The sequence below is a fragment of the Capra hircus genome, chromosome 4 (assembly GCF_001704415.2).
Source record: "Capra hircus breed San Clemente chromosome 4, ASM170441v1, whole genome shotgun sequence".
Lineage (NCBI taxonomy): Eukaryota > Metazoa > Chordata > Mammalia > Artiodactyla > Bovidae > Capra > Capra hircus.
Window position 1 is genome coordinate 66,416,215 of NC_030811.1, and position 22,500 is coordinate 66,438,714.

Consider the following 22,500-nt stretch of genomic DNA (forward strand, 5'->3'; position numbering starts at 1 on the left):
CAAACTTACTGAGTTGGAAAAAAAAAAATAAAAAGTGCTGTTGAAGTTGACTGTTTCCATCAAGTGTCATTCTTTGAGTATAAATAAATTTATTATCATCTGAAATAAGCCCATTTAAAAAGTCTGAACCATTGTGACACACTTTCTCTAGACCTCGTTCCATCCTCTTTTCTCTGCTGCTGTGTTAATATTTGAAAAAAAAGTAACTGAAAATCTAGAACTTGCTCACATTCTTCCCTTGAACTTTGACGGTGGGATGACCATTCACGAATGCACCAGGGCAATGAAACGAGAGTGTGTTTTTCTATACGAGAACTGTTTGCACAGATCCTGCCTTTCATTCACTGGGTTGGGTTTTCTGACACCAGCAGCAGCAGCAGCAGTTGGCAGCCCAGCAGCTTGTCTTCCAGCAGCAGCTTCTCCAGATGCAACAGCTCCAGCAGCAGCAGCATCTGCTCAGCCTTCAGCGTCAGGGACTCATCTCGATCCCACCTGGCCAGGCGGCACTTCCAGTCCAGTCGCTGCCTCAAGGTACATACAAAACATGGTGCACATGTCATTTCTAAGCTTGCATTTCTATCACTGTGTGGCCTGTCTACATTATACCTTGAGAAATTTTTTATGACCTTCATATTTATTATTAAAACATGATTGTTATGAAAACAAAAACACAGTGACTTAAAACCTTTGCAGGGCAGCAAAAGCAGTTCTAAGAGGGAAGTTTATAGCAACACAGTTTTACCTCAGGAAACAAAACATCTCAAACAACCTAATCTTACAAGTAAAGCAGCTGGACAAAGGAGAACAAGCAAAACCTAAAGTTAGTAGAAGTTTTGAGTATGTGATTAACATGCACATACTACTATAGATAAAATAGATAATCAATAAAAACCTACTGTATAGCATAGGGAACTCTACTCATACTCTGTAATAATCTATATGGGGAAAGAATCTGAAAAAGAATAGATGCAGGTATATGTATAACTTGGAGAAGGAAATGACAACCCACTCCAGTGTTCTTGCCTGGAGAATCCCAGGGACGGAGGAGCCTGGTGGGCTGCCGTCTATGGGGTTGCACAGAGTCAGACACGACTGAAGCAACTTAGCAGCAGCAGCAGCGTATGTATAACTAAGTCACTTTGCTGGGTACCTGAAATTGACAACATTGTAATTCAGCTGTACCCTTTTATAAAATAAAAATTGAAAAAAACATGATTGTTAACATGGTTGCATGCCTCTTTGTCTTGAGACTCAGAGATTTTATTACACACTGCTTTTTAAGTGTGTGGTAAATCCCATGGATGGAGGAGCTTGGTAGGCTGCAGTCCATGGGGTCACTAAGAGTCAGGCACGACTGAGTGACTTCACTTTCACTTTTCACTTTCATGCATTGGAGAAGGAAATGGCAACCCACTCCAGTACTCTTGCCTGGAGAATTCCAGGGGCAGAGGAGCCTAGTGGGCTGCCATCCATGGGGTCGCACAGAGTCAGACTTAGCAGCAACAGCAGCAGCAGCAAACTGCTTTCAAGTGCTTTGTTAGATATTAAATGTGTATTTATTTGTTTTACAGAAGAAAATGTGTAAGAACAGCACAATTCAATGTATTAAATATATACTGGAGACCGGCAGGGAATTGGATTAGTGAGAAGGCTAACAACACTCTATTTAACATAAGTGAGCTGATAGGAGTTTCAGTGAACAACTGCTAAGAAAAAGATAGACATTCCCTAATCTTCACACTAAAATCCCTACGTATAAAAGGGAGGCTTTATGTATTCCTACAGAGAATATTCCAAGTTATGCTTGGGGAACCTCCTCATACATCCTGGACCATATTGATCCTCCTTTCTCTAAAATGATGTTGCTATAATTGTGAATTATAGCTTTAAAAAGTTGTCAGTTGTATTCTTGTTTTTCTGATAAGAAAAACTTGGATGTACTTTAATAATTCAATAACACAATACCATGCAAATATACAATTGTATGTATTCATTATTGTACTCAATTTTGGGGAAATGGAAAGGGTTCTAAGTAAAGAACGAAAACAGAATAGTAAATAAAATGGTTCTTTGTGGGCTAAAATTATCAAAACTGGTAAAATTCATATATCTATAAATGTAATGGAAAGCATATTCTAATTTCCATTAGGATTTTGTTGGAATAAGCTTTAATCCAAATGAACTTGAATTCAAATCATTTATGCTTGTTCCAGTGGAACTCACATTGTAGTAATACTCGCTATGCATTTTTCTGCCTCTATAGGAGACATTGAAGAAAATAAAAAATGATTAAGTATACAAAAAAATTATAATTAGATGAGTAACATGGAAACTTACATTACCACATGTCAAATAGATAGCCAATGGGATTTGCTGTATGGCTCAGAAAACTCAAACAGGGGCTCTGTATCAACCTGGAGGGGTGGGATGGGTGGAAGATGGGAGGGGGGTTCAAAACAGAGGGAATGTATGTATACCTATGGCTGATTCATGTTGAGGTTTGACAGAAAACAACAAAATTCTGTGAAGCAATTATCCTTCAGTAAAAAAAAGAAAAAGAAAAAAAGAGCCTTTAAAATATTCAAGTTTTTGTTTCGTGCACATTAAGTTAAAAATACCAGGGTAGATGGTTTTCTCTTTATTTATCAAATTACTATCTCCATGGCTTAATTTCCCCAGAATTCCTCTTTCATTTGACTTTAGATACTCTAATTCACCTGATTTCATCACTCTGAAGAAATCAAGAGAGATAAAGTTTAAACTGTGAAAGAAAAACAAGGCAGTAAACCATTTTTTGTGTGTCATTCCAAAGAGAACTGGAATCAACCAGCATGATTTTATTTGAGTAAAACCATTCAAACACTTTAAAAATGTTTAAAATGCTCATAAAAACAAAATGTAACTCATAAAATATATTTGTTGAACTGCATTCTTTCAAATCAAGCATACAAATATCTTGTGAACAAGAAAATTCATTCATTATGATATAACCATTCTAATAGTTTTTAAATGAAAACTTTCTCTTATTCCTGAGATTTTTTTTGATAGAATTATCTCCTTTGTTTTTCTTGTTTGTTTTTTTCCAGTTTTATTGAGATATAATTTATATACAGCACTGTATAAATTTAAGGTATGCAGCATAGTGATTTGACTTACATACATCATGAAAAGATTGACTTACAACCCTGAGTTAGTCCCTGATGTTACACAATTTCTCTACTATATAAAGTGATCAATCACCACTTACTTTTCTTCCGTTTGTATCTCCATAAAATACATGAGAAATGAAACACACAGAATGGAAAATACTGAGGGAAAAGAAGTAAAACTGAAAACATTTGAGCAATCTTGGTTTGAGCAGAAAATGGATTTAAACAATTTTTTAATTGAAATATAGTAGACTTAACTGTTGTGATAGTTTAAAGCATTAAGTGATTCATATATATGTATACACACACAAATATATATATAGAAAGAATATATACACATATATTCTTTTTCAGATCCTTTTCTCACATAGGTTATTAAAAAATATTGACTGTAGTTTGCTGTGCTATATAGTAAGTCCTTGTTGGTTATCTATTTTACGACTGAAGTGACTTAGCAGCAGCAGCAGCAATGTGTATGTATAATCCCAAACTCCTAATTTATCCTCCCTCCCCGATCCCCTTTGGTAACCATAAATTTGTTTTCTATGTCTGTGGGGTTATTTCTGTTTTATATATAAGTTCATTTGTGTCATTTTTCATTTGGATTCCACATATAAGTGATATCATTTGATACTTGTCTTTCTCTGTCTGGTTTACTTCTCTTAGTATCATAATCTCTAGGTCCAAACAAAAGGGATGGAAGTCATCATTGTGTTTTCAACTGTTTAGATGAATGTATGGGAAGTGCCATTGTGGAGACTCATCAGCCAAACTCAGAAGGAATGTGTCAGATAAACCAGCTACACTAAAGGAACATGAGTTCATAGTACACTTTTGGAATTTCAAAGTTAAAGTGGGAGAAAGTAAAAAAGTAATTGTAATAGGAAAAAAGCTGAATCTTTGCCTCAGCTACTGGCTGTTTTGAACAAAAATGTTTAAATTATTTTTTTAACAGCTTCTCAATTAACTTTGCATGAGGGTTTTGGTTGGTTGGTTAATTAGTTACAAATTATAACCGTATGAAAACCAAGTAGATTAATATGCAATGATAATAGTCTCATTGTATCTTTAAAAATATGCTATACTAGCAGTATTTATCCCCATGATTTAACACAGCTTGTTCAGACTTCTTTTAAAGCTATGATTTTTTTCAATTGTATAAACATTTGTGCATGAGAATTAGACATTAGAAATTTATAATTTTGATAAAAAGATTCAGAGGCATTTTTCTCTATGTTGCAAAATGATGCAATGTTATATTTTATCATTTTAAAGTAAGGCATTTTAAATACTGAGTATTTAAAGTCATCATGAACATTACTACAGTTACTACAATCCTGGATTTTAATGTGAAGTAGGCAATTAAATTATGACCTCTAAGTTTGTGTACAGAGTAACTGTTGGTATACAGAAGTCAAATAAGAAAGGATGGATTTGTAAACCATCTTGAATAAACTACTGATTGTAAAAGTATTTAATGCACAGTGTACTGTAAATATCAACTAATAATTATTTACTGACATATCTTCATGACATGGTATTTAAAGACGCTTACTCCTTGGAAGGAAAGTTATGACCAACCTAGATAGCATATTCAAAAGCAGAGACATTACTTTGCCAACAAAGGTCCATCTAGTCAAGGCTATGGTTTTTCCTGTGGTCGTGTATGGATGTGAGAGTTGGACTGTGAAGAAAGCTGAGTGCTGAAGAATTGATGCTTTTGAACTGTGGTGGTGTTGGAGAAGACTCTTGAGAGGCCCTTGGACTGCAAGGAGATCCAACCAGTCCATCCTAAAGGAGATCAGTCCTGGGTGTTCATTGGAAGGACTGATGCTAAAGCTGAAACTCCAGTACTTTGACCATGCAAAGAGTTGACTCATTGGAAAAGAGAGGGCAGGAGGAGAAGGGGACGACAGAGGATGAGATGGCTGGATGGCATCACGGACTCGATGGACGTGAGTCTGAGTGAACTCCGGGAGTTGGTGATGGACAGGGAGGCCTGGCGTGCTGCAGTTCCTGGGGTCGCAAAGAGTCGGACACGACTGAGCAACTGATCTGACTGACTGACTGACTGACCCTTGTTTACTATGGTACTTAAATAGGATTAAAAAATTAAAAGGTTAAAAAATATGGAATTATAGTGACATGCACTTTAAACTTTGATATATATTTATGACATAATATAGAGGTCAGTGTATCCCAATACACAGTATATATTCACAAATTTAGTATTACTCCAGGCACTTACATATATATATATACACATACATACCCTGGAGAAGGAAATGGCAATTCACTCCAATATTCTTCCCTGGGAAATCCCATGGACAGAGTAGCCTGGTGGGTTACAATCCAAGAGGGTGCAAAGAGTTGGACATGACTGAGCAACCAAACAAAAACACATACATATATGTGTACGTATGTGTGTGTATACACATACACACATATACATATATGTTTCATTCCAACTTTAAAAAATTTTTTGAATTTATAATAGCTGTCTAAAATAAACATTTTCATTACCAACCTGAGAGACCAAACAGGGAATTCTGGATAAAAACCAGTACAATTTTGAAGTAACAAAATCTATTTGTCGAACTAGATGAGCTTGGAATCAGAGAACTGTTGAACAATTTAAAAAAAAGATATATTTTGAAATAAAGTATAATAATGTCCTTTATGTTGAGTTAGGGCTCTGCTGAAGTTCTTCTTTGGCGTCAGTGTTCAGTCAAAGTCAGCTATGTGGCTTTGACTTCATGTTCTGCTTGTGAAACTCTAAATAGCCAAATTCCTACTTCAACACCACTCTGGTATCCTTAATTTTTTGCTTAATCTGTGATAATAGGCTTACATAGAACATATATATAGTAAGGGTAATAGTACTAGCATTATGAACAATGTAAGTCATGAAGAATTATTGTTACCATCTTCGTATTCCCTTTCGCATACCAATAAACCTTCTATTTGTACCTTAAGGAAATCTTCTTTGGAATTTTACATCCTGGAAACTCCATCAATGAGATAAAGTTTGAATGAAAATTTATTGTTGTGGTACTAAAACTTTGCAAGTTACCTGTAAATGGTGTTATGCATTAAAAACTAACTGAGGGTGACTTCCCTGGTGGCTCATTGGTGGAGAATCTGCCTGCTAATGCAGGAGACAAAGGTTCAACCCCTGATCTGGGAAGATCCTACGCACTGAAGAGCAACTAAGCCCATGCACCGCAACTCGTGAGCCTGTGCTCTAGAGAACAGGAGCCACAACTAATGAGCCCACGTGCTGCAACTACTGAAGCTCGCACCCTGCAGCCTGAGCTCTGCAGTGAGAAGCCACTGCGCTGAGAGGCCAGCATACAGCAGCTAGAGAGTAGCCCCCATTTTCTGCATCTAGAGAAAAGCCAATGTAGCAACAAAGACCCAGCACAGCCAAAAATAAATTATTTTAAGTTTTAAAAAATTGACTCAAAAAATAATAAAATGGGGTTTTAAAAAAGCTAACAGGGATAAATAAATACATGGGGAAATATTAAAAATATATCGAGTTAGTTTTTGAGAAATTTTAAATGAGATAGGAAGATAGAGATTAAATTGAATTTAATGTTTAGGTTATATGTCTTTAAAAAAGTTCTGTTTGTCAATTCTTTATGAGTTGTGGGAAAACTTTAAAGGAGAACATCAACTTTGCCACTTTAAGATATCATAAGAAAAATGATAAATCATTGTTTTTGTAAGAGAATATCAAACTGTGACCATTTAATAGATAAATCATAGCAGGAACATTTTTTATGTCAGATGTATTCCTGTATCCTAGAAATTCCTTTCCTTGGTTGAGATACTTGCCTTTGATCTCAGTTTCAGCAAAAAAAACTAGTTTTACTCCCTGTAATTCAGCATTTGAACAAGATGTTTATTTGGTACACCTCTCATTGAAAATAGATTTTAAACATGGGCATTTTGCATACAGGTTATAGTAAGCCCCTAGTTAAATACAGATCAATAAGATGTCCTAACATCTTATTTGCCATAAATTGGCAAATTATAAATCAACACGTGGTTCTCTGAGGGACAGCTCAGCAACTGCAATAATTGTTGCCACTGGAGAGGAGTTCTGGGGACCCAGAGGTCAGGACTAGTTTGGAAATTTAAGTTTGCAAGGCATACCCTTCTCTGCAATTCAGTTATCTTGCCCATGTGTGTATATTGGTTTTTCAAATTGCAAAATTTAAGATGAAAAGTAAAAATTAATATTTCAATAAATCAAATTATTTAATATCAGATTGGTTCAATATAACATATGAATAATACAATACTCTACAAATATATACTTTTATTATTTTTAGTTTTGAGTAACCCTAAAAATAAGCAGACCATTTTTAAATTAATTAATTCAAGTAGACTGACTTTACATAATGCCATATTAAAATTACTTATATAATAAAAATTATTACTGAATATAGAAAATAAAAGGACATGGAAATAATTATTTTTATTATTGAGTGTCAGAGAGCTGCTCATGTGTTAATAATTTTTACCAGTATGTGAAACCACTGGAATTTTTTAATTGTGTGTGCCTGAAAGATGTATAATCTAGATGTGAATCTAGATATGAATTACCAAATTTTCGTTAATTCTTAGCACAGTGCTTGGCACCTAGTAGTTACTCTACAAACTCTGACTCTAGAAACAAAGAATTACTTGATTTATCTGTGGTATTATATGGAATTTGATTAGGAATTACTGTTTTTCTTTCAACTCCTGAAAGAAGAAACGTTTTAGTGCTTGTCTGTAGTACTGGCAGTGAATAGCAACAAACCCAAGTCACCATACAAGAGGAAATAGGGTTTCTCAATTTTTTGGTGGGCGTTAAATTTTTTAATTACATAACTTTAAAACTTTGGTATATACTATTGTATGTATCACATGGACCACAGCCTAGTCTAACTCAGTGAAAATATGAGCCATGCCACGTAGGGCCACCCAAGACGATGGGGCATGGTGGAGAGTTCTGACAAAACGTGGTCCACTGGAGAAGGGAATGGCAAACCACTTCAGTATTCTTGCCTTGAGAACCCAATGAACAATATGAAAAGGCAAAAAGATGGGACACTGAAAGATGAGTAGATACACAATATGCTACTGGAGATCAGTGGAAAAAAACTCCAGAAAGAATGAAGAGACAGAGCCAAAGCAAAAACAACACCCAGTTGTGCATGTGAATGGTGTTGGAAGTAAAGTCTGATGCTGTAAAGAGCAATCATGCATGGAAACCTGGAATGTTAGGTCTATGAGTCAAGGCAAATTGGAAGTGGCCAAACAGGAGATGGCAAGAGTGAACGTCAACATTTTAGGAATCAGCAAACTAAAATGGACTGGAATGGGTGATTTTAACTCAGATGACCATTATATCTACTATGGTTGGCAAGAAGCCCTTAGAAGAAATAGAGTTGGCATCATGGTCAACAAAAGAGTCTGAAACAAAAGAGTTCTGGATGCAATCTCAAAAATGACAGAATAATCTCTGTTCCTTTCCAAGGCAAACCATTCAATATCACAATAATCGAAGTCTTATCTCCCGACCAGTGATGCTGAAGAAGCTGAAGTTGAATGGTTCTATGAAGACCTACAAGACCTTCTAGAACTAACACCCCAAAATGATGTCCTTTTCATTACAGGAGACTGGAATGCAAAAGTAGGAAGTCAAGAAACACCTGGAGTAACAGGCAAATTTCACCTTGGAGTACAGAATGAAGCAGGGCAAAAGCTAATAGACTTTTGTGAAGAGAACACACTGGTCAGAACAAACACCCTCTTCCAACAACACAGAGAAGACTCTACACATGGACATCACCAGATGGTCAACACTGAAATCAGGCTAATTATATTCTTTGCAGCCAAAGATGGCAAAGCTCTATACTGTCAGGAAAAACAAGACCGGGAGCTGACTGTGGCTCAGATCATGATCTCCTTATTGCCAAATTCAGACTTAATTGAAGAAAGTAGGGAATACTGCTAGACCATTCAGGTATGACCTAAATCAAATCCCTTACGATTATACAGTGGAAGTGAGAAATAGATTCAAGGGATTAGATCTGATAGACAGAGTACCTTAAGAACTATGGTCGGAGGTTTATGACATTGTGCAGGAGGCAGGGATCAAGACCATCCTCAAGAAAAAGAAATGCAAAAAGACAAAATGCTTGTCAGAGGAGGCTTTACAAATAGCTTTAAAAGAAGAGAAGCAAAAGGCAAAGGAGAAAAGGAAAGATATACCCATTTGAATGCAGAGTACCAAAGAATAGCAAGAAGAGATAAGAAAGCCTTCTTCAGTGATCAATGCAAACAAATAGAGGAAAATAATAGAATAGGAAAGACCAGAGATCTCTTCAGGAAAAGTAGAGATACCAAGGGAACATTTCATGCAAAGATGGGCACAATAAAGAACAGAAATGGTATGGACCTAACAGAAGACTTCAAGGAGATCCAAACAGTCCATTCTAAAGGAGATCAGTCCTGGGTGTTCATTGGAAGGACTGATGTTGAAAATCAATACTTTGGCCACCTCATGCAAAGAGTTGACTCCTTGGAAAAGACCCCAATGCTGGGAAGGATTGGGGGCAGGAGGAGAAGGGGACAACAGAGGATGATATGGCTGGATGGCATCACTGACTTGATGGACATGAGTTTGGGTAAACTCCGGGGTTGGTGATGGACAGGGAGGCCTGGTGTGCTGCGATTCATGGGGTCGCCAAGAGTCGGACACGACTGAGCGACTGAACTGAACTGAACTGAACAGAAGCAGAAGATATTAAGAAGAGGTGGCAAGAATACACAGAAGAACTATACAAAAAAGATCTTCAAGACCCAGATAATCACAATGGTGTGATCACTCACCTAGAGCCAGACATCTTGCAATGCGAAGTCAAGTGGGCCTTGGGAAGCATCACTATGAACAAAGCTAGTGGAGTGACAGAATTCCAGTTAAGCTATTTCAAATCCTGAAAGATGATGCTGTGAACGTGCTACATTCAGTATGCTAGCAAATTTGGAAAGCTCAGCAGTGGCCACAGGACTGGAAAAAGGTCAGTTTTCATTTCAATCCCAAAGAAAGACAATGCCAAAGAATGTTCAAACTACCGCATAATTGTACTCATCTCACATGCTAGTAAAATAATGCTCAAAATTCTCCAAGCCAGGCTTCAGCAATATGTGAACTGTGAACTTCCAGATGTTCAAGCTGGATTTAGAAAAGGCAGAGGAACCAGAGATCAAATTGCCAACACATGTTGGATCACTGAAAAAGCAAGAGAGTTCCAGAAAAACATCTACTTCTGTTTTAAGGCTATGCCAAAGCTTTTGACTGCGTAGATCACAACAAACTCTGGAAAATTCTGAGAGAGATGGGAATACCAGACCACCTGACCTGCCTCTTCAGAAATCTATATGCAGGTCAGGAAGCAATAGTTAGAACTGACTTGGAACAGACTAGTTCCATATAGGGAAAGGATTACATCAAGGCTGTATATTGTCACCCTGCTTATTTAACTTCTATGCAGAGTACATCATGAAAAATGCTGGGCTGGAAGAAGCACAAGCTGGAATCAAGATTGCTGGGAGAAATATCAATAACCTCAGATATGCAGATGACACAACCCTTATGGTAGAAAGCGAAGAAGAACTAAAGAGTCTCTTGATGAAAGTGAAAGAAGAGAGTGAAAAAGTTGGCTTAAAGCTCAACATTCAGAAAACTAAGATCATGGCCTCTGGTCCCATCACTTCATGGGAAATAGATGGGGAAACAGTGGAAACAGTGAGAGACTTTATTTTGGGGGGCTCCAAAATCACTGCAGATGGTGACTGCAGTCATGAAATTACAAGACACTTACTCCTTGGAAGGAAAGTTATGACCAACCTAGACAGCATATTAAAAAGCAGAGACATTACTTTGCCAACAAAATTCTGTCTAGTCAAAGCTATGGCCAGTAGTCATGTATGGATGTGAAAGCTGGATATAAAGAATGCTGAGCACCAAAGAATGGGTGTTTTTGAACTGTGTGTTGGAGAAGATTCTTGAGAGTCCCTTGGACTGCAAGGAGATCCAACCAGTCCATCCTAAAGGAAATCAGTCCTGAATATTCATTGGAAGGACTGATGCTGAAGATGAAGCTCCAGTACTTTGGCTACTGATGTGAAGTACTGACTCATTGAAAAAGACCCTGATGCTGGGAAGGATTTAAGGTGGGAGGAGAAGGGACGAAAGAGGGTGAGATTGTTGGGTGGCGTCACAGACTCAATGGACATGAGTTTGTGTAAACTCCAGGAGCTGGTGATGGAGAGGGAGACTTGGTGTTCTGCAGTCCATGGGGTCGCAGACATCGGCGACAACTAAGCGACTGGTCTAAACTGATTGCATGTATACGTCCTTGAAATACTGTTTTAAGGGAAAGTGAATCATCTTCACTTAAGATTTTTAGTTGATTATTATTCTATGATGCTCTAGTCCACTGATTCCCAGATCCCAGATTGTGCTTGCCAGTATACTAGTTTTCTAATCAATTGAACAGATCTTTTAATTTAGCTTTATTGAATTTTCCCTTGTTGCAGGCACTTGTATAGGCTCTGGGCATAAATCTTTGACAATAACCGATAGTAAACCCTGCCATTATAAAACTTACCTTTGAATGAAGAAGACAGACAACAAATAAAGTATATAGTGGTAACTGCTAAGGAGAAAAATGAAAAAGCAAGGATAAGAGAAACTTAAGCAACCATATGAAATGGGTGAAGTTGAACTTGTAGACAAGATAGCCAGGGAAGTAGTCCTGGGAAGGGGCTATGTGAGTTGTGACCTTGGAAATGTGAGGGTGCTCTTGAACAAGTTAGTTAATTTTCCTGCACTTCAGTGTCCTCATCTCTAAAATGAAAGTAATGATGATAGTAGTTGGGCATTACATCAGTTATCATGTATGAAGGCTTTGCAAAATTGATTGACATATGAGTAGCACTATATATATCTGTTAAATAAATCAGACAAAGAAACCTGCCAGAGGAGTGAGTTGGAGCCAGAGGAGCTATATAAACAGGAACTTAGTTCTGAACACTTAAGACTGGAGAATCTGTTAGTGTTACAGTGAGATGTCAAATAAGCAGCCTGCAATTCAAGGAAGAGATCTGGGCTAGAGATCACTTGAATCCTAAGCCTGTACTTAGTATTTGATACTGAAATAAATTTGTGTAATTATAAAAATAATTCATTGAGTTATTTTTTCCTTACATATTTGAAAAACACTGAGTTAAAGAAAGAGATCTAAGATATCTCTGTTACTAAACATCTCAGAACTGTTTTACTTGCGAACATAAGCCATGGGTCTCCTAAATCGAGATAACAGATCTCTGAGATCTCTGAGACTAACAGCATTTAGGGAGTACTGTTCCATAGAATACAATGCTGAATTTGTTATAATATTGCCTGAAAAAGTGAATTAATTCTTGCAAATCATCAAAACATTAAAAAACTCATGAAACTTCAAAGTGGCACAAAATTGATCAGCTAGTTGTTTCATATTTTAAAATAGTTTTATATCCATAGAAAAAAACTAAGCAAGTTGATGTGAAAACGTTGTCTCATGGGCAGTGTGTTAGTTTATTTTTAAAAATGCCACACACACACACACACACACACACCCCGCCGATTATCTGCAATTGGAGTAATCTATGGAGCTTCAAAAACTACTGATGCTTGTGTTCTGACTTCAGAAATTATGATTTAATTTTGTGGGGCTGTGGTCAGAGCACTGGAAATTTTAAAGGATCCCCAAGAGATTTGAATATGTAAATTCTTTGGGAAGCCATTCTTGCTAACAGAAATCCCTTTGTGACATTATTTTTCTCTGTCCCTTATCTGTAATATTTAAACATTAAATATTTAAAATATAAATATTTAATATTGTTAAAATATAATATTCTGTTAATAAGGAACATTATTTGGACTGATTTATCAAATGTTTACGTGCCTTCTGTTTATTATCCTATCATTGTGATACCATGGTAGTAGCACTAATTTTCAATGCAAATGAATAGTATAACGGAATTCTACTTTAAGGTAAGTGGATATGTAGGTTACCAAAGTTATTTATAAAATCTGAAAGCTAAATTATTATTAACATCTTAACTATAGTCTCAGAAATATATGTCTTTAGCCAAAATGTAAAATATTTCTAGCCACTCAATCTGGTAAAATCAAATGGTACCATTTATAATTCTTTAGACTTTTGCCTTACCAGAAAGCAATGCTCATAAATATTAGGTTGGCCAAAAAGTTCATTCAGGTTCTTCCAGGAGATGTTATGGAAAAACCCTAACAAATTTTTTTAGGGTTTTTGGCCAACCCACAGTAGTATGCCTTTCAACAGAACATTTACGTGATAAAAGGCAGATAGGGAGGGGCAGTGGTTGATAGTGTGTTGAAAAACCTCTCATAGGAAGTGACCTTTGAGCCACCTAAATGAAGGGAGGGAGGAAGCTGTGAGAAGATTTGCAACCAGAGAGTGGCCTAGGTTGTGGGAATAGCTGGAGCAAAAGCTTGAAAGGGAGCAAATATTTGATGCATTTGAGAAATAGCAGAAGGCCCATGTAATTGAATGAAATGGAGAGAGACAGTGATGAATGAGGTCAGAGATATAGAAAACAATCAGATAATATACTGAAAATACAACTACCATGTAACCCAGCAGTCCCATTACTGGAAATATACCTAGAGAAAACCATAATTCAGAAAAACACATGCACCCCAGTGTTCATTGCAGCATTATTTAAAATAGCTAGGACATGGAAGCAACCTAAATATTCAACTACAGAGGAAAGGATAAAGAAGATGTGGTATATATGTACAAAGGAATACTACTCGGCCATAAAAAGGAATGAAATTGGGTCATTGTGGACATGTGCATGGACATGGAGACTATCATACAGAGTAAAAATTAAGTCGAAAAGAGAAAAGTAAATATCATATATTAACATGTATATGTGGAATCTAGAAAAATGCTATAGATTATCTTCTATAGATTATTTTATTTGTGAAAGAGAAATTGAGACACAGACATAGAGAACAAATTATGAACACCAAGTAGGGAAAAGGAGGTAGTGGGATGAATTGGGAGATTGGTATCGACATATATACACCATTCAAACAATGTATAAAATAGATAACTAATGAAACATACTGTTTAGCTCAGTTCAGTTCAGTCGCTCAGACTCACGTCCATCCAGTCAGTGATGCCATCTAGCCATCTCATCCTCTGTTGTCCCCTTCTCCTCCTGCCCCCAATCCCTCCCAGCATCAGTCTTTTCCAATGAGTCAACTCTTCGCATGAGGTGGCCAAAGTAATGGAGTTTCAGCTTCAGCATCATTCCCTCCAAAGAAATCCCAGGGTTGATCTCCTTCAGAATTGACTGGTTGGATCTCCTTGCAGTCCAAGGGACTCTCAAGAGTCTTCTCCAACACCACAGTTCAAAAGCATCAATTCTTCGGCACTCAGCCTTCTTCACAGTCCAACTCTCACACCCATACATGATCACTGGAAAAACCATAGCCTTGACTAGACGGACCTTTGTTGGCAAAGTAATGTCTCTGCTTTTTAATATACTATCTAGGTTGCTCATAACTTTCCTTCCAAAGAGTAAGCATCTTTCAATTTCATGGCTGCAGTCACCATCTGCAGTGATTTGGGAGCCCCCCCCAAATAAAGTCTGACACTGTTTCCACTGTTTCCCCATCTTTTTCCCAAGAAGTGATGGGACCAGATGCCATGATCTTCATTTTCTGAATGTTGAGCTTTAAGACAACTTTTTCACTCTCTTCTTTCACTTTCATCAAGAGGCTTTTTAGTTCCTCTTCACTTTCTCCCATAAGGGTGTTGTCATCTGCATATCTGAGGTTATTGATATTTCTCCCAGCAATCTTGATTCCAGCTTGTGCTTCTTCCAGCCCAGCATTTTTCATGATGTACTCTGCATAGAAGTTAAATAAGCAGGGTGACAATATACAGCCTTGACATACTCCTTTTCCTATTTGGAACCATTCTGTTGTTCCATGTCCAGTTCTAACTGTTGCTTCCTGACCTGCATACAGATTTCTTAAGAGGCAGGTCAGGTGGTCTGGTATTCCCATCTCTTTCAGAATTTTCCACAGTTTATTTTGATCCACACAGTCAAAGGCTTTGGCAGAGTCAATAAAGCAGAAATAGATGTTTTTCTGGAACTCTCTTGCTTTTTCAATGATCCAGCGGATGTTGGCAATTTGATCTCTGGTTCCTCTGCCTTTTCTAAAACCAGCTTGAACATCTGGAAGTTCATAGTTCACATATTGCTGAAGCCTGGCTTGGAGAGTTTTGAGCATTACTTTACTAGCGCATGAGATGAGTACAATTGTGCGGTAGTTTGAGCATTCTTGGCATTGCCTTTCTTTGGGATTGGAATGAAAACTGACCTTTTCCAGTCCCGTGGCCGCTGCTGAGCTTTCCAAATTTGCTGGCATATTGAGTGCAGCACTTTCACAGCATCATCTTTCAGGATTTGAAACAGCTTAACTGGAATTCCATCACCTCCACTAGCTTTGTTTCTGGTGATGCTTTCTAAGGCCCATTAGACTTCACATTCCAGGATGTCTGGCTCTGGGTAAGTGATCACACCATTGTGATTATCTGGGTCTTGAAGATCTTTTTTGCATAGTTCTTCTGTGTATTCTTGCCACCTCTTCTTAATATCTTCTGCTTCTGTTAGGCCCATACCATTTCTGTCCTTTATCGAGCCCATCTTTGCATGAAATGTTCCCTTGGTGTCTCTAATTTTCTTGAAGAGATCTCTAGTCTTTCCCATTCTGTTGTTTTCCTCTATTTCTTTGCATTGATTGCTGAGGAAGGCTTTCTTATCTCTTCTTGCTGTTCTTTGGAACTCTGCATTCAGATGCTTGCATCTTTCCTTTTCTCCTTTGCTTTTTGCTTCTCTTCTTTTCACAGCTGTTTGTAACGCCTCCCCAGACAGCCATTTTGCTTTTTTGCATTTATTTTCCATGGGGATGGTCTTGATCTCTGTCTCCTGTACAATGTCACAAACCTCATTCCATTGTTCATCAGGCACTCTATCAGATCTAGGCCCTTAAATCTATTTCTCCCTTCCACTCATAAGGGATTTGATTTAGGTCATACCTAACTGGTCTAGTGGTTTTCCCTACTTTCTGCAATTCAAGTCTGAATTTGGTAATAAGGAGTTCATAATCTGAGCCACAGTCAGCTCCTGGTCTTGTTTTTGCCTACTGTATAGAGCTTCTCCATCTTTCGCTGCAAAGAATATAATCAATCTGGTTTCGGTGTTGACCATCTGGTGATGTCCATGTGTAGAGTCTTCTCTTGTGTTGTTGGACAGGGAACCTTATTCAGTACTCTGTGGTGACCTAAACAGGAAGGAAATTCAAAAAGAAGGGATAAATGTGTATGTAAAACTGATTCACTTTGCCTTACAATAAAAACTAATACAACATTGTAAACCAACCATAGTCCAATAAAAATTGAAAAAAAAGAAAAGAAAAACCTTTTACTCATAAATTTCAAACTGCTTTTAATTATAAGGAAAATGCATGTAACATAAAAATAAAAAATAAGTGCCAGCTCCTCATAGGCTACAGTAAGTTTTTTTTTTTTCCTCTCCCTTCCAAGTGTTCTCAGAAGCCATTAGAGGCTTTGCTGGGGAAGTGTCATGGTTTAATTTACTTTTAGAGAGATAACTTTGGGCTGATAGATGAAAAGTAAATTATCTAAAGGCAAGGTGAAAACAGGAAGACAGTCAGGAAGCAATAGCAATGTCTAGGCAAGAAGTGACAGTGGAGCAGAGAGGCAGCAGACAGGATGGGGAAAGTTCTGAAACAGAGGATGTGTTGATGCTCCACAGAAAAGGATTTGCTCATGGAGTTTTGCTGTTAAGACACCTAAACACATGCAGCCAGGTAACAAAAAGTCACAGTCATAAAAGTTTCAGAATCTTAGATTAAAGCTAGAATTAAATTAGTTGTTAATGATCTTTATATACAAACTATTTCCTTTGTAACAGAAATACCTTTCTTTATTAACCCATCTTCTTTTTATAGAAAAAATAACTTTTAATAACTTTGAGAATCTGAGCTATCCTGTCATTTCTTTAGTCTCGGGATATGTCTTAAAATCTTGAGGAGCCAGAATCACCAAAATGACAGCTTTTGGTAAAACTGTCTCTTTGAAATTGTGATAAGCATAGCAACCTAAGGTTTCTCTTTTTGTGTCTCATAAATCAGGTAAATTTGCATAATATGAACCAGTTGTTTAAAATGAGTATTTGATTTATTCTGTCAATCATAAAATGGAGGAGAAATTTGGATATTATATGCTTAATTGATCAATTTAAGTAAACATATTGGCTTATTTAGGACCTGAAAATGAAATTCAGTTATTTCCTTTGCCTCTCTGAGAAAGATCAAAATACCTCAATAATTGTCAAATGTATTTCTCTTTTGAGTGTTCACTGTTTTCCCCTGACATTTGTGTTTTCCCTCCTTACTTCTTTTTTTTTTCATTTCTTTTTATATGTGTTATTTCCAAGTGTCTTTGTCTTTTAGTTCCTCACTGATACTAGCAATAAATAAAGGTCCAATAATTTTAATTTTAATACTGTTGAAAGTCTTATACTTTAATTTCCAAATGGAAGTTGCTGTGTTTTTTCAACTGATCCTTGATATTAGCCCCAATACTATTATTTCTAGTACTGTTCTTGAATTGGTAGTCTTTAACAGATAAATGATTACTGAAGAGAAAAAATATAGTGCTGATGACATAAAACTGATTTATCATCATATATTAATAATTCTGGTAACATCACTTTTGTTGTTTGCATTAATCCAGTAATAATACTAAGGTCATTATATGAACTTTGTTGTATTAGTGGGGCTTCCTTTCATTTTATAGCTGGCTTAAGTCCTGCCGAAATTCAACAGTTATGGAAAGAAGTGACTGGAGTTCACAGTATGGAAGACAATGGCATTAAGCATGGAGGGCTAGACCTCACTACTAACAATTCCTCCTCGACTACCTCCTCCACCACTTCCAAAGCATCACCACCAATAACCCATCATACCATAGTGAATGGACAGTCTTCAGTTCTAAATGCAAGGCGAGACAGGTAAATTTCATGACATATATTTTGTTACTTATCACCAAATTTTACTTTTACTGTTTGTAACACTAAAAATAATGATTTGTACTTAACAGAGACAGAATGTGTAGGACACAAATTAAATAGGTAGAAACTTTAAAATTATCTTATATATTATTTCATCAGAAAAAAAAAAAAAAAAACAGCTCAAATACCAGCAGTTTGATGGATAGAATGGGCAATTTCCTGAAGAAAGTTATTTTATAATAAGTGCATGTAGAATTATTGTGCCAATATATTTGTATGGCTAAGATGCTATGATTAACCTGATTGCTGAAATGAGAATCTTCTTACCATTTTAAAACTTAAGAATGAGTTTCAAATCATTAAAGATGCATATATATATGTATATATATATACATAGATAAATATCCCCCTTAATATATGTTACAACAATGTGCTTAGAAATCAGAGATAGATATACATAAGCATATAAACACAGGTATCATAAACCAGAAGAAAGAAGATCTGGTTTGTCTTTTTTTGTGTGTGGCATGATGGAATTATAAATATATAATTAAAATGAATTTATAGTAATACCCTGGATAAATTTGCATCAAAATTCATAAAAAATTTGGTTTCAGTTACCGATACTAGTACATTATATTAGATCATTTTTTTCAACTTAGTGTTTTTGGTTGTATAAAAAGTACCTTTGTAAAAGGGTCACCCATATACTTTTTATCCATTTAACTATTTATGCAGGCATATGGTAACCTAATCAGATCCTTTAATGTGATTTACATAAAATATATAAGGTAAAATATTGCTCAGTGAAAAATACCTTTTAAAAGATGGAACATAAGTAAGGATTTCTTTACAGAGTGGCTTAATCCCATATGATGTAGAGTTATAAAATTCATATTTCAGTGTAGTGGTTTGACAGTGTTCTGTAATGTGAATACCTGCCTGTCTGCAATAAACTCTGTTCTCATAAACAAGTATTTTTTCAAAGAAATATGCATTTATACAGTACACTTTAAAATAGAATGCTATAATTTGGTGATGTTTTTCGTCTTTCTTAGAGTATCATGAAAATTTTTTTTGTTAGATTTCATTATTGTAAAATGATGTGCTTTTGAATGCTTTCATGCTGTTGCTTTAATTGAGTGTAATTTGATGATTACATACTTCAGAAGTTGGTTGATGTCTCTAGGATCTATCTGATACAATACTCACTTATCAAAAGTCTTGGATAATTGTAAAAGAGATAGCTAATGAATACCATTCCAAAGTAGGATTTTTTGATCAACTGTAACTAGCAGAAATATATATGTTTCACACATAAATATTAAACAATGTAAATGATTCTGAAGGCCCATATTATCTCTAAAAAGAGCATTTCAAAAATCTTGTGGTGATTTTCCTATTACTTTCTTAAAAACACAGTGGTTTTTTTTTTTTTTTTTTCACTTGGCCACATATGATTATATATATTTTTATTTAGAGGTAAATGTTACGTTAAGGTCATGGGGCAGGATTAGCGTATGATATTATACAGTCCTCTTGGTTTTTCATCCTTTATTAACAGTCATCTTTGGCTTTATTTCTCCTCTAATTGGAACATCATCTAGCCTTGGCAGTTGAACTATTCAATAGAACGATTAAATTTTTCTGACTGCTCTGAGCTGAATTGACCTGTTTTGACCTGTTTGTCACTGATCGTAACCTGACAGGCGCTAGCAGCCTGAAACGATTATGGCTTTTGGAGATGAATCTGACGCCGTGTTCTTCTGCTACAGCTCGTCGCATGAGGAGACTGGGGCCTCTCACACTCTCTACGGCCATGGAGTTTGCAAATGGCCAGGCTGTGAAAGCATTTGTGAAGATTTTGGACAGTTTTTAAAGTAGGTTTTTTACTCTTTTTTAGCAGAGGGAGTGGATTATATGGGAGTTTTAGGCAATTTTGCTGTAAATAAGCAAAAGAAAGCTGAAGAAAGAAAGTAAAGGTCCATCCTAAGGCGCTCTGTATGTTTTCTGTGTATTTCAACAAGTGGATTAGCAAACTCAGGCTAAGAAGGTTAACTCTTCATCTTTACTTTTCATGAGAAAATTTCACAAAAGGTCTTTGAATAATAAAAAGTAGCCTACTATAATAGTGTCATTAATGATCAAAAGATATGTTTGTAGAATTCACTTAAATTTCAAATTTTCTATAAAAATTTCCAGTAAGATTATGTGACAAGTCATATGTGCACATGTGTGTGTGTGTTTATAGAGACACACATATATTTAAACAAAAGACACATTTTAAAGGCTTCTTTTTATTGCAGAATTTTTATTTCTCACTTTAAATAATGTTTAATATACTTATTTAGTAAGAATAAAAAACTGAAAGTTAATCATAGCTAAAATTTTAAGATAGCTGTATTTTTTCCATGTTGTGACTTGTTGCCCCGAGAATCATAAAGCAACATGCATGGCCCTAAGCTTATTTGATATATTGTAAGGCTTCTCTAACTTAAAATCAAAACTTTGTATATCCTTAATTTCTTCATACAGTTATATTTTTTAATTCATGAGGTTCTTTTTCAAATGAGAATATGCATCTTTCATGAATCATTTTCCACCCACAATTTCAGAATGCAAGAGATCTAAACAGAGAGCTACAGATAGGTTTATGGAGATGAGTAACTTCACAGGCTGAGACTCTTATGTTGTCATGGAGCAGCTAACAGGGTCAATGAACTGTTTCATGCTTCATCAACAATTAAGTTAATTAGCTCATTTGAAATTGCATTGCTTTGTTGCCAGGATGTTGGCAGAAACATCAAAAAGATGTGTTTACAAATGGTATACTACAGGGTATAGTGCAGAAGCACCTTAACAACAAGGCGCAAGTACTTGGCATCATAATAACTGTATAACCGACTTTCACGAAGACTTCCACAAGGAATTTTTTAACCTTTTTTTTTAAATTTCTGACCAATTAAAGGAAAAAAAAATGCTTCCTATATTACTGTGGACTTTGTACATGGCCTTAATCGAAGATTTACACTATCCAGAATAGTTGTGAGCTGCCATTTTGTTGGGTAAGAAGCAATTCAAATGTTCTAAGCAAAAAGAGCCCTTAAAATATTAGGCAACTTTGCTAAAGATTTCTTATCTAAGAAAAATAATATTTGTTAAAACAAGGACAGAACATGAGAATATTCATTCATTGAAGAACTAATTTCATATTTCTTCATTTGAAGATATTAGTTCTGATTAATATATTATTCTTTATCATTAAGATTATTTAGAGGACTTTTGCTGCTATTTCTTTAGAATAGCAATTTAAGCCTTATAGCTCAGTCATCATACATTTTACTGCTCTAAGTTGTTATTTCTAGCAAAATTCAAAATAAAGCTTTAAGAAAAAATATTTATCTTTCAATATAAGTTCCTTTATGGCACATGGAAGTAAACATTTTTATTCATCTCAAATTTATACAAATTTGTATAAATTTGAACTCTCATTTTACCCTCCACGAGTCTTTTTCGTATTCATGCTAGTATTTAAAAATAAAACTGAAGAAGTTACAATTAAAAAAGCATTTCCTTTCAATTAAATATCAACTTTGGTTCCAAAGACTGACCATTTTTCCAGCCCATTAACTTTATAAGGATGACAGAGCAAATGACAGTAGATTTTAAGGTCCTCCTTTTAGTCCATTTTTGTCATGATATGCTTAGATTCTCTAAGTCAAATAAATGTGATAGATTCTGTTAATAGAGCTAATGCCAGTATATGGTACTAAAATGAAATATTAATTTAATGTATTTTTATACTGGTATTTTTTTCTTGATGTGTATGGGAAATTTGAAGAGAAATAAAATGATATGTTTTATTAAATTAATTTTAGTTACTCAGGGCAAAAAAAGTTGATTTAGTGCCTGTATGCAAAGTGAATTGAAGAAGGCATTACCATTAATACAGATTTTCTTGGAAAGAAGATTTTGCTTTTCTTTTGTAGTAATGGAGAGAATAGAGAGTCTTGGAGGGAAAAATGTCAGGCAAGTCAAAAAGCTGCAAAGTTTTTAACTCTCAAGTTTTTTGTATATACATTCTCCAGAAATTTGGTACCCAGTGTTTGTTATAAAAGTTTTTTGAGAAAATGCTATGGCATTTTTATTT

General features: G+C 35.7%; 1 protein-coding gene across 2 annotated transcripts in view; it reads left to right on the forward strand.

The window, feature by feature from the left end:
- Window positions 1–22,500, forward strand: part of FOXP2 (forkhead box P2) — a 673,273-nt gene that overhangs the window by 596,288 nt on the left and 54,485 nt on the right. For both annotated transcript variants that reach the window (XM_018046611.1, NM_001285654.1), the window contains 3 exons: window positions 369–531; window positions 18,137–18,350; window positions 20,126–20,230. In XM_018046611.1, coding sequence (XP_017902100.1) covers window positions 369–531; window positions 18,137–18,350; window positions 20,126–20,230 — 482 coding nt within the window. The remainder of the gene's footprint in view (window positions 1–368; window positions 532–18,136; window positions 18,351–20,125; window positions 20,231–22,500) is intronic.